The sequence below is a fragment of the Penicillium hordei genome (assembly GCF_028827395.1).
Source record: "Penicillium hordei strain IBT 12815 chromosome Unknown utg000001l_segment0_segment0, whole genome shotgun sequence".
Classification (NCBI taxonomy): Eukaryota; Fungi; Ascomycota; class Eurotiomycetes; order Eurotiales; family Aspergillaceae; genus Penicillium; species Penicillium hordei.
Window position 1 is genome coordinate 3,084,588 of NW_026623142.1, and position 12,583 is coordinate 3,097,170.

General features: G+C 47.9%; 5 protein-coding genes across 5 annotated transcripts; 2 read left to right on the forward strand and 3 right to left on the reverse strand.

Annotated features, from left to right (window-relative positions):
• Positions 1–342: 342 nt before the first annotated feature.
• N7537_001168 (uncharacterized protein) lies at positions 343–1,201 on the forward strand (the record flags this gene model as incomplete). Its single annotated transcript, XM_056892226.1, has 2 exons — positions 343–625; positions 684–1,201. 2 exons carry the CDS (start codon positions 343–345, stop codon positions 1,199–1,201), a joined length of 801 nt encoding a protein of 266 aa, XP_056757221.1.
• Positions 1,202–1,950: 749 nt separating this feature from the next.
• Positions 1,951–3,712, reverse strand: erg24B (uncharacterized protein; the record flags this gene model as incomplete). Its single annotated transcript, XM_056892227.1, has 3 exons — positions 1,951–3,059; positions 3,133–3,437; positions 3,489–3,712. The coding sequence occupies 3 exons, from the start codon at positions 3,710–3,712 to the stop codon at positions 1,951–1,953; spliced, it is 1,638 nt and encodes a 545-aa protein (XP_056757222.1).
• A 227-nt stretch (positions 3,713–3,939) lies between these two features.
• On the forward strand, positions 3,940–5,647 carry N7537_001170 (uncharacterized protein; the record flags this gene model as incomplete). The annotated part of the gene is made up of 4 exons (XM_056892228.1): positions 3,940–4,307; positions 4,392–4,688; positions 4,754–4,880; positions 5,441–5,647. The coding sequence occupies 4 exons, from the start codon at positions 3,940–3,942 to the stop codon at positions 5,645–5,647; spliced, it is 999 nt and encodes a 332-aa protein (XP_056757223.1).
• Positions 5,648–6,574: 927 nt separating this feature from the next.
• Positions 6,575–9,448, reverse strand: N7537_001171 (putative C6 transcription factor; the record flags this gene model as incomplete). The annotated part of the gene is made up of 1 exon (XM_056892229.1): positions 6,575–9,448. The coding sequence occupies one exon, from the start codon at positions 9,446–9,448 to the stop codon at positions 6,575–6,577; it is 2,874 nt and encodes a 957-aa protein (XP_056757224.1).
• An 871-nt stretch (positions 9,449–10,319) lies between these two features.
• On the reverse strand, positions 10,320–11,164 carry N7537_001172 (uncharacterized protein; the record flags this gene model as incomplete). The annotated part of the gene is made up of 3 exons (XM_056892230.1): positions 10,320–10,434; positions 10,487–10,568; positions 10,627–11,164. The coding sequence occupies 3 exons, from the start codon at positions 11,162–11,164 to the stop codon at positions 10,320–10,322; spliced, it is 735 nt and encodes a 244-aa protein (XP_056757225.1).
• Positions 11,165–12,583: the final 1,419 nt, after the last annotated feature.

Sequence of the window (12,583 nt, forward strand, 5' to 3'; positions counted from 1 at the left end):
ACTCTCTTTTCTCTCCCATGCCTTCTTTCCTCTCTCATACCTTCTAGTCTCCAGCCTCATCAATCTACGACTCCACACCTCAGATCTCAAATCTCATGAGAAACAATCGATGAAATATTCCGCTTCGTCGACATAGCTTTGATTACAGCCGCGGTCTTTATCTTCAATATGGCTCCGAAACTTCCAGTCGGGTGCGCAAAATGTGGGACAGAAACTAAGACAATGTGTTGCGGCTGTTCGCATGCACCCGAATACTAAAGCGGCGATCCCCGAGTTGTGTTTTACTGCAGCCGCGAGTGTCAGATACTGGACTGGCCAAATCACCAAGACTATTGTAAGAACATGCAGCAACGAAAGATACTGCTCCGAGCTGCCCAGATACTGAAGGCAGCCATGTTGGCATACAGAGAGACTGTATACGACGTGGATCTAACTAAAATCGAATATCGCGACGGGGTCCTCTATCTCCATCAAAATCAAAGATCGGTTTCGTCCCAATCCAAACGTGGTCCTTTCCCTTACCACATCACTGACAACCTCGAGCACAAGGAAGCAGCTCTCGTTAAAAGTCAATCTACAGCAGCCATAGCGCTCTTAGGTCCCTTAACCAGAAAACTACTTAGAGGTAAGAAGCCTTTCACCCCCTACGTTACCGAAGCGAGCTATGGCTAAAGAGAAAGCAGGTGTTCCCTTGAAAATTGAGACTATGGTCATCAATATCGGAAGACCACGGGTTCCAACCAGGCTTGTTCCCGGTCCTGACGTACACGGCGGTCCACACGCGGTATTGAAGATAGGGCGAATCGAGAACAACGAAACATGGATTATCAATACGACAGGTTGTCAATATGGATTCCGAGACGTGCTTGTTCCATTTGTCAAGTACTTTCATGACAACGAATGCCGGATTTTGAGTGGACCTCGGATTTACGACACATGCGAGACAGATGACTTGGACTACTTGTCAACTCTTCATGTCTTTAACAAAACAAAAGTGCAACGACAGGATATGCGACTAGAACGACTAACCCGTCACCATTTCGCTGTCTTCATTTATATGAGTGTGCATGATGACTTCCTTGTGGGCTCTGGCGCCGATTACAAGAGAAAGTTCGATCGCTTCGTCAATGGGCTCAAAACTCACATGGTTGATTCTATAAGGAAGGCAGGTGGCGATTTCGAAGATTCTGAAGATGATTGAGGACGGAGGAGTGCATAGCTGGGTTGTATCTGTTCAGTTGTTTAATTGATTTCAAACTTGTGATTCACTCTTGACAACTATATAAAGTTTTGCCCTTGTAAGCTCTGCTTGAATACTGTTGTGGAATTAACAGCGAGAAATAACCTGGAAACCGACATTAATTGTAACGAGCAACTTATTCTATCCAATATAGTTTTCTATGTAATACTCAGAATCATCTGCTCTCTTCGCAGTGAACTATTCAAGCACTACAATTCCAGACCTTCCCTAGAGTCTCATATCTGATTCAAAACTCTTAGTTTCTTGTTTGGGACGCAATAAATGGCAGAAGCCAAAGAATATAATATTTCGGTGTACAACCTTACTATCAAACCAGGGCCTTGGAAGCACGAATTCAGTGATCTGCAAGATATCAAAGGATATCGAGTTATCAATTGGTATGTCGGTCTCGCTTTAGCTTCCAATGTTACTTCTTCAAATCTGGAATGCAACAATTGGAAGTGTCTCTTGGTAAGAACTCGCAGAGTAGACTTTGTGTTTGCTATCTTGTTCTGTCAGATACTCCTGCGACAACACATTTAATGGTGGCTAACTTTGGAAGATTGTAATCCAAAAAAGTGCACCTACCATAAAGGTTTTCGCAAGTCAATCTTGGGAAATATTAGGGATGAAAAATATACAAAAAACAAGGTATTGCAGTAAATCCCAAGGGGGAAACGGCCTATGAAAGAATTTTTGATGGGAATCTCTCAGTAGATTCCAGGGATGATGCGGCTGCGGACGATGGAGGTATAACGCTTCCAGTCAGCGCCATACTTCTTCTTGCACTTCTCCTCATCACGCATCTCGCGGTGGATCAACAAGACACCAAAGTAAAGCACGTAGAAGTACGTGAAGATCATACCCCAACCACGGACTTCCGGGGTCTGCACGGCTTGCTTCTGGACAGCGCCACTGGCTGGGTTAATGCTTTCGATGAGAACATATCCCGCAACACCAGTCGGCAGGCAGTAAGCCCACGACATAGTCCAATCACCCAAGTAATTGATGTGACGCGCCAGACCCCACCAGCCGGAGATCATCAGTTTGGATCCAGCGGCAGTTTCGATGTACTTGATTTCCTTCACGCGGGGGTCATTGGGATTCGTGCGGAAACGATTCTTCTGGTTATTGGCGCCGCGGAAGATCGAATATCCAATCACTTTGATACCCAGAACAATGGCCATACCGCTCAAGCCAAGCTCGTAAGGGAAGACAGAGAGATACCGGGTCTGAATGCTGTACAAATGAGGCACCCAAACCACATCGCCGAAAGACAACATGAATCCGAATCCATCCATGATTATATCTATGGTGGTCATGACTGCTGGCTCCATGTACATCGCATCCAGAATGTAAAACCCATGGAAAATAGTGACCAGCACAATCGAGTCAGTGATGTAACCATAGGTTCGGTACTGATGGGCCACATTGGACAAGTTCAGAATTGTCCACCCAAGCAAGCCTGGTCTCAACTCCATGAACACCTTGATATCAATGGTGCGCGATGCCTCGCTGACGAATGGAATGGGCAATCGAACACGAGGGTTGAGTTCACGGCCGATGAAGAAGTCGTAGAACATGTTGCCCGTATGGCCGCCAGGTGCCAGCTGCCGTAGGCTTGGGTTTGCCTGCCCTGGGGCTGGAACTGTGAAGCTATTCAAGTAAACAAACAGCGCGATAGAAGAAGCGATCAACAAGTTGGCTGTGAAGACCTGGACGTAGTTGTCCCATAGGAATGTCCACACCACAAAGTCGGCTCCATAGAGATAAGTGCCCCCGGCGAGGCCCGAGAGGATAACGATGGCAGAGGAGAAGGCTATACAAGGAAGCGAGTCAGAAACAAGTCCCCCTGTTTAAATGCGATATGCGAGGGTCTGCCATTGCCATACCATTGAATTTGTACTTCAGCTGTCCTCCGCAGGCCAACACAACACCGTCTGCCTCCTGACCGGGAAGGAAGACCTGCAAGAACAGGCTGAAGGCATAGTAGCTCAGTGTCCACAGAGTAACTTTGGTATCATAAAGAGCCGTGACTCCCTCCTCTGGCCAACCTACTTCGCGCTTCAATTGTTCGAGCGACAAGGTCGAGGGATTCAGCAGCGACGGCGCAGGACAGCCAGAGATATCGTTGCAGACGAAGGTAAAGAAGTAGATCAGGATTGGCAATCCAAATACAATACCGAAGGCACCTATTCTATTGCAAATGTCAGCTCAGCTTAGCTCAATTGAAGGAAGCAAGACATACGGTCCACCAAACTCATAACCGCGTTTCTCTGGCACTGGCTGCACGGGTATTTTTTTGGAGACCTTTTTAATAGGCATATTGAAGTAATGACCAATGAACAGATAGAGAAATAATCTAGGAACTACCCAGAGTGTTGTGGGGAAGATCCTTAAATAAGTGCCTGGAGCCTTAAAAAGTCGCGTACGACTCCGGATGGTGAGAGTTCCGCCAGATTTACTCCGCATCTCCATTCACCGGCTCCAATCACAGCGGTGGTAATGCTACGTAAGCCTCTCTCTCTCTCTCACATACAACATACACTTTACCTCCTTCACACCATACTTTGTCATTTCTATCATTTTACTGGTATCTTTGTCCCTGGTCTCTCCACATTCATTATCCCTTTCTTTTCTTTTCTTTTCTTTTCTTTCTACCTCCAGACGGCCTTGGGTCGACCCCAACATAGCCCACCATGAAGCTCACCAACTCCGCTCATTACTCTATTTTCCTTCTATCCTCTATTCTTGGATTGTCTAGCGCATCATATTCTTCCCATTTGGAAGATGACGCTCCATGTGTCGCCCGCTCCCCGACCACCGGGTTGTACTTTGACCTCAATGCGATCTCGTTATCCCCACCCGAGATGAAGGACGGTAAACTCTCGAAAGATGCACGGATTACCAGCTGGTATGCCAGGGGTCATGACTACCCGGCTAATTTCACAATCAACATCTGCGCGCCGGTCATTGAGAACGTGACGGACGTGGTTGGGATAGAGGCATCACGGTGGAAGAACGTCAGTGCATATTACGAGCGGAATGATAAAAGATACTCCATAGGGTATGCCAGATCTCCATCCCAACCGGTCGCACGAGTTGGCTTCATTCCTTGCTTATTTTGCTAACGATTTTTGGTCATATACAGGCAACAAGCATCTGAACCTTTCTTCCGTGGCCGTAAACTCGTCCTCAATTATACCAATGGCTCGCCTTGTCCGGACTATAACATGGCCAGTTCTAATGTCTCCACGCGCACTAAGTCGACTGTCATGTCTTTCCTTTGTGACCGCGACGCTGCGCCAAACGTGGCCACAACTTCCTTCGTCGGCTCCATGGATGAATGCTCGTACTTCTTCGAGGTCCGTAGCTCGGCGGCATGTGGTGGAATCGCCGTGGATCCCAACGCTGGCGGTTTGGGACCGGGCGGCGTATTCGGTATTATGTGAGCACCCATTTTTGCCTGTTGGGAAGACACCCAATGTAATCCATGCTAACCCGGCCCTCTAGTATGGTGATTGCCATCGCCGTTTATCTGATTGGTGGCTGCGCCTACCAGCGAACGGTCATGCATCAACGTGGCTGGCGCCAGTGTCCGAACTTCAGTCTGTGGGCTGGCGTTTTCGACTTTGTCAAAGTAAGTATCCTATTATTGATCCCATGTTGGCCTCGTCGCAAATTCAGATATGGCAAGTTCGTGTCGCATAAGTTTCGGGATTCAAATGGGGCAGGACTACCTGTTTCAAGGATAGATTGAACTCGCTCTAGCTGGTCTAGAGACCAATCGCTTCGGGAAAGACGGTTGCAGTTTGCCTGTTCCATTCATCTCCTTGATTCTTGTCAGACATAGATCATTCTTTTTTTTTTTTTTTTTTTTTTTGGTGCATGTTATATCTTTTGATTTGACTCTTTGGACCTTCGGGCGGCTGTGATAATCACGGCGTGTGCGTTTCCATATGTTTGACAGGATGTCTTGGTTTATGCAAGTGGACTGTCCCTTGGGTACTTGTCAAAGGACGTGTCATTTCATCTTTGGGATCCCTGGGTATAAGATGGCTCCACCATAGTCACTGCTCCTCTCTTGCTTCATTGGACGGACAATGTGTTCTATTGCATGTACATAGATGATCGATTGCAGTTGCGAGCCTCATTGTCTGGAACATGACGCTGACCACTTCTTTCTTTCTGCACCAACAGGACATGTTCGTGGTTATCTTTTCCTCGCTGGGAAACCTCTTCCGTTGCAAGGGATCCCCCGCGGGCAATGGCTATACCCGTGCGGACTCGAATGGCCGTGGTGGATTCATCGGCGCCATCGGAGGACGGGGAGGACGCGGTCAGAGCCGGGACATGGATGCCGAGAACAGGCTCATAGATCAACTGGATGAAGAATGGGATGATTAATAGATGGATGCTTTTGCTTTCTTTTCTCTGGTTTCCCTTGTCTTATAGCGACTTGTGTTTCTCATACCCTTTCTCTACACTTCTTTTTGTCCGGTAGCAACTATTGCCACTTTGATTTACCTATCTGTCCAGAGAATAAATTCCGATACCTTTCTCCTTGTCTAGTTGTTTGTAGTGCAAATATTTTCCATGTTATCCACGAACATGTTCTGCAGCCGTTAACCTACCTCGCTTGGAGAGAGATATATATATCCACATTTGACATCGCATACTATCATAATTCATTCATATGGACATACAGGGGGCTCATATGCAAACAGGGTTGGGATTAAATTATAAACTAAGTTCTCACTTTATACCCACCAACTTCAATTGCACATACCTACCCTGTACTTGCTCCCTCTTGCAGGTGGGTCATACTCATAAACCGCTAAGCGAACACGGTACCCACAACGTACCCCTAACCATACAACTAGCATCATTGGTCTAGTGGTAGAATTCGTCGTTGCCATCGACGAGGCCCGTGTTCGATTCACGGATGATGCACAACAATTTCTTTTTTTGCAACTTCTTTTGCAGAATTTCTTTTGGCGTAGGGAGAATCGGGTTTTTTTATTTTATATATTTTTTGTTAGGTTATCGGAAACTTTCACAAGGTTGTGATGTCTACCCGAGAAATCAAGTTATTAGATATAGATATTCTCCAGAAAATCTGCTCAAAAAGAAAGGGATATACACGCAGCAGACGATATAATAATATTTACACAAATCAACACAAATGGGGTGATAATACGCTGGCGCAAAAAGCAACAGACCCCAGCTCCATATGTCCGACACCAAGCTTTTGTAATCATTGCAAAGAAAACTCAAACACCACGTAGCACATGGCAGTCATTGGGAAAGCATAAGCTGATGAAAATTACCCAATCACGGCCGTGAGACTTTCATATCCGAACCAGATAAACCAAGGTCATATGCACCTAAAGGCATGCCCCCAGGGCCGCCGAAGCCAGACATATCCACAGAAGGGATCCCGGACGGCGTGCCACCGCGATTGCTCCCCCCAGGCATGGGAGCCGGGGGCGGAGCTGGTGGTGGTGGGTTTCCACCGCCAACAGGATCAAGATTGAAGGGGAGGAACCACGCGCTGGGCTGGTAGAACTCGCCCATTCCAGCAGGGGCACCCGGATCTAGATGGCCTGTGAACAGTGTTTGATCTGGACTCTGTGTTTCAACGCCATTGAGTGGTGGGACTGGAGGATTGTTTGGGACGAATGAGGCGGGGTCGAAGTCGGAAAATGAACCGTAGACGAATTGCCGGTCTAGTTGCGGTAATTGGTCTGGCGGGATGCTGAAGTCAAATGGTGGCTGGCCGAATGACATTAGCCGGGACTGTTGGAGCATGGATGGCTGTGGGAATGCACTGCCTGGAACACTCGGGGTGTTCCCCATGGTCACTTCCATCATTGACTGCGGTGAAGTCCGGTCCATGCCTGGAGCTCCATCTGATAGTTTGCTGTTATTGCGAGATCGTGATTTACGGGGTTGACTTGGCTGTGGAGTAGGGGAAAGGCCGGCAAAGAAATCCTCTACGCTCTGGAGGTCGGGTTTTTGGCCCATGACTGCATCTTCGCCCGTTTCTTTGTTTCGAGTATCGGGGTCCTCCCAATGCAGTCTTGACACTCCATGCGGATACTTGTCGAACCAGTCACCATATTGGAACATGGGTGTTAGCGATGCGCCATTCTGAATTGCCACAGAGCCCTTGATAGCTGCATCAGCGAACTGCCGATACCGATCCTTGGCACTTTCAACCATATAGTGGAACATGCCCCAGTACTTTTTCATTTTATTGAGATAGCGGTACGTAAGTCGGAGGTTCTCTTTCGACCGTGCCTCCAGCTGGACGTTCTTTGAGAAGATTCCCCAGATGTGGACTGTGCTCGCCGAGTAAGCACAGTACCCAGCAAAAGGAACAGTGAGGGGATAGGCTGAAGCTCGATCAAAAAGCACTGAAATGTGATGCGCTGCTTCCACCGCGGCCCGACCTGCATTACTGAGAAAGGACTTGGGCATATCTCTTGGTGGACGCCCCCCCGGAGACAAGGGAATGGCGAACTGGTTGAGAAACAGCATGTTTTGATGTATGATTATGTGGAGGAAAATGAACTGATTTGCAATCTTCTCCGCTGCGTGGATTTGAAGATTCTCGTAGGTGAAGGTAAAAGATCCTGGAAGAGATACAGAGAACTCCTCAATTTGCCGCTTAAGCTGCGTGTACCCCGATTCTGGATGCCAAAGTGGATGTGCGTCCTTTCCCTTCCCACCCAGATTCAGGTAGTCGACAATGCGCCCCCAAATGACGATAGCGCGAATAATGTATGCGGAAACACCCATGTTTTCTTTAGCATTAGATAATTGGCCTACATCCTCAGGCACGGGATTAATGATATCGCCATCAAGATCTTCCGTTGGGCCAGGTATCTCCATCTGGAAGTGAGGTTCCTTGATGGGAAGCTGTATTTGTAGGAACTTTTCATTCCCAATAGGTGGCCGTTGACTTCCGGAAGAGTTATACCGATCCATCAAGTAACATGCCCACATGGTCCGGCGCCGGATTTCTTGATCAGTGAAGCTCAGTTGTGAACCGCTGCCGTTCTTCTGTCTGAGTAATGGATCTTGATCAAGCTCCTGGTGGAGCTGTAACGCGTATGCCATCCGCAATGCTTGACCTCCAAAAGACCAACTTCGCCCACCATGGCAGGTTCCAAACTCATGAAGGCCAAGAAGTAAGAAAACAGTAAGAATGGTAATGTTCGGCTCGTCGTGTCGGCTCAGAGCGATGGCTGCAGCGGGATTAGCCCAGTTTTCTCCTCGTAAAAATGGCGGATCCGAGTTGAGCTGAGGGTGGGTGGAGAATCGTGCAGATACGGCACAGACAGCAAGAATCAGGACAGGGGGAATTGTGCCTGCTTTAAGCCGTCGGATAAAACTGGGTTTGTGTAATAGGAGATATGACTGCCCATAGACACAATCAAAGAACACCTCCGCAAGATGCTCCTGAATCTCCAATGAGGGCAAAAACTCGGCTCCTTCGGTGAGAAGCCCAGTCCCGTCGGTGGATTTTATTTCGCGGTTCATTGGGAACGTCTCGTGTGGTGGGCGGCCGTTCCCACGAGTCCATTCATCCATTTCTGCCGCAAACGCCTCCTCAGCGCTTCGTTTCTTTTGTGCTTTTGACGGCTGAACCGAGGCGGAAGGTTTGACAACCGATCTTCCAATAGAGAGCATATCCCTCGTCTCCTCCTTGGGTATTGTCTTGATTACGCGATCTTCCATCCTCTTCAGTCGCTTGTCCAACATAGCCATATAATCCGTGCGCGGTGCCGCCTTCCGTGTAGTAACTTTATACACGCACGGAATCCTCGAGCGCGTGCAATGTTTGCAGGCGGGCTTCTCGCCCGAGCAGCGGATTTTCTTGCGGCGGCATGCGATGCATGCCAGCGGCAGGCGCTTCCGCTCCTTCCCAGCCTTGGTCTTCATTTCGCTCCAAGCCGGTTTACCGTCGTCGTTTAGATGTTCAAAATTGGACGGGCCGTTGCCGGAGTCGTCTCGTTGGTCTAGCGTGCCGTTGTCCGGGCCTACCGCGGGGTCGACTGTTTGTGTGCTACCAGGGTCACGGGAACTTGCATGGCTTTGAGTATCAAAGTCTTCAAGAGCTGCTGCTGCCTCCTCCTGGCCTAGACCAAAGCTAACACCAGGGGTTTTCGAGGGCGATTCGTCGGAATTGGGTTGGATCATGACGGGTGCGGATACCCCAGGAGCCAGGCCCGAAGCATCCTTCGGCACGGTCGGGAACAAAAGTTGGTGCTTCCGAGATGGAGGGCGAGGTCGATTCCGAGATATGTACTTTTTGGGTGGGATTTGGAGGCCGAGAAAGCGGGAGGAAACCGGGATTGAGGAGAAGTTCAAGACTCCAAATATGGGGAAAGGTTCAGCGGCAAATGGTGGCTTGGCAAATAATTCGGCCACTGGCAGCACCGATATTACGGAAACTCGACCACAAGCTCTATTGGAGTATGAAGGACCGAAATATGCTGTAGGTAAGAAAAAAACCTTGAAGCAGAAAAAAAAAACATCTACGTAATTGACTTGAGGTTACATGGTTGGATTTGGAAGCTTTGCCCTAACGCTATTACCCCCAACCCCTATACTATTCCCGTATAGTTCTAGGATTAGGGATATATTTGTAATCCAACTTCCCTCGAGCCATGAATATCACAAGTGGCTCCAGATCCATACTACCTTCACAGATATACTTGTAGCATGTTCGGCTCTCCCGGAACGGACCCGAATACCTAGGATAGTAGCACAGCCGGATTGGCATCTGGGCTGGCACACCGGAAGCTTGACAAAAGACTAGGACGAGCATACAGATACATGTCAGGGGGATCCTTACTGAGTGTCAAACATAATAAGATATTCATTGATCGTCTCGAGTTCACTACAGAAGCAGGACATTACTCTCTGTCTCATACTAGCCATATTTAAATGCAACCTCCCGATAGATCGGCCGAAGTGACCCGTGTTTTTTTCTCAGTTTAACTCGCTATCGTCATTGCACATGTCGAATTTCTGTACGCAAGCTATTCGCTGGTTTGCGCGACTGATCCTACGTGGACTTCGGGCGTCCGACCTTCTGTCGCGGTGTTGCGAGCTCAAGCGAGTTCAAAATCTCGCCTCCAAGAATATAGATATTGTAGCTGGGAAACACGAGCCACATCCCACTATGTAGAATTAGTTTTATGTTTCGTGTAAACATGCACTAGATGGGCTCACTTGGGGAGGATCCAGCAGAAGAAGAGAGTGAGCGGTTCGTTGTGACCAATGTTCTCGAAGCCGGAGAAGACCTCATTGAGCCCTATGTCTTGTGTTATAATCCAACATACAAATCCCAGGCAATGGAAGATGTAGCTTACAGTAAAGGATAGTCTTGCTCAGGGTCATGACAGACGCGGTGTAGGCGACCAGAAGCGCGGTGGCACCAATGCGCCCAGCAACCACCTTGTCCCCCTTCAGCAACCAGGTGAATCCCTTGGAAATCTTCTGCGATCCACCTCTCCTAACAGTCGATCCATAGTGATAGACAATCCAGAGGTAGTAAATGTACCCGATAGTCTCGAGGATATTGAGGATAGTCTGCGCAGCCGTGAAGCCATTATGCGCATTGAAGGCAGGCCAGCCATAGATATAGTCGACCTTTCCGTACAGCGCATAAGGTGTCCAGATGGGAGAATGTAGTCTTCCACCAGGCATGCTATGCGGTCGCAACAAGACATAGCCTGTGTCCCAGATGACCAAGGGAACTGAAACGATGAGCCAGATTGTCAGTGCAGCGGCGGGTGTATGGGTCCATTTGCGTGAATTTGCGCTGGTGGTAGCTGGTGGTGATTTGGCCAGCTCTTTCCCAGCCTCAGGGGAAGGAAATTCGCGAGGATGGTGTCGCGTGGAGACCATGATGGAAGGGTTTGCGATACAGTAATGTAAATAGGAGAGAGTTTGAATGTAATTTTAATGATATTTACTGTGACAGGGGAAAAATTCTAGGTAGAAACTAGTTAGGCGCAGAGAAAGAATGTTACATAGCAGCTCAGACGCGACTGACGGCCAATGACGTCGAGGGTGATCGTTTGCCTATTCGCCTCCCGCTCTCGCTTTCGTATAGCGCTGAGTTGAAAAACCGCATGTTTGTAAATTCTGTGAATCCACTTGTAATGGGATCTAGTTAGTTAGTGGGCGATCTCTAGTTACAAAGTATACAGTCCCTGATATAGATTTGATTAAATTGCTACATACTTACATAGTATGTATTTATGAATATCCTGTAGTTACATGTGTACCTCTTAATGACAATATTTGTCTTGGAGATACGTAGAGTGTAGGGAACACGATCGAGGCTACGTACATATAGGTACCTAACCAAATGGATACATCACTTTCGTTCTTTCTGCTTTTTCCACTCATCACGTCTCTCATCCCTGGGCATACTGGCTAGGTACGGGTGTATGCTGAATTTATCTGTAATTTGAAATCAAGAAAGCATCAGATTGAAGGCCTACAAACATTTGGCTTGGCTACTAAATTCACACAGTACCGGTTGGGATTCCACATTCGCCTCTCGCTCGGTTAGGGAAGGTCCAGGTAAGATTTTTCAAACAAGGTAATCGCACCATAGGTTTTTTGTATCTTTCATCTTTCAGGTAGGAAAGGTTGTGTGAAGGTAGGTCTCCCAGTGGACCACCGCTAGAATCGGTTTCAAAGGAGACCCCCCGGGGCTGGTAGTTATACCAGAGTATCAGGCTCCTTGGATAGCCCATTGTATGTATGGGCCTTCCATCGGAGGTCATCCGGGATCAACCAAGAACCTAAGTTGATCCATCTGACGATGAGTAGAGCTACATTTCCCCATGTTCTTGGATGGCAAATTCGAAATCTGTCTTGCATTTGTCGCAGTTGCCTCTCAGTGTGAGAAGTAGTTTGTTTGTGATGTATGCACTAGTTTCAAAATCTTTGAATGGTTCATGTGGGAGCGGATTTTGAAGACTTGTGGGAGTTCGTCAATCTCCGAAGAGGGCGCGAGCAAATATCCCTTCCGTTTCTAGACAAACATGATGTCCTGGATTCGTAACCATAGACCTGATGTAGGTTGCTTGGACAGATCCGTGCTTCAATGGAGAGAACAAAGTGGTTGACCTATTATATTCTGTAATTTCGATATGACCGATCGATTCAGCTATAGTACCGCACCGAGGGCCATAAAAGAATCGTCTCATCGCAAGTTGAAGATGGAGGAAATAAATCAGATAGTAATCATGAGCGGTATGGTCATGAGTATCCAGTTCGAGATGGCCCTCTTTATTGAGCACGTCGAATATA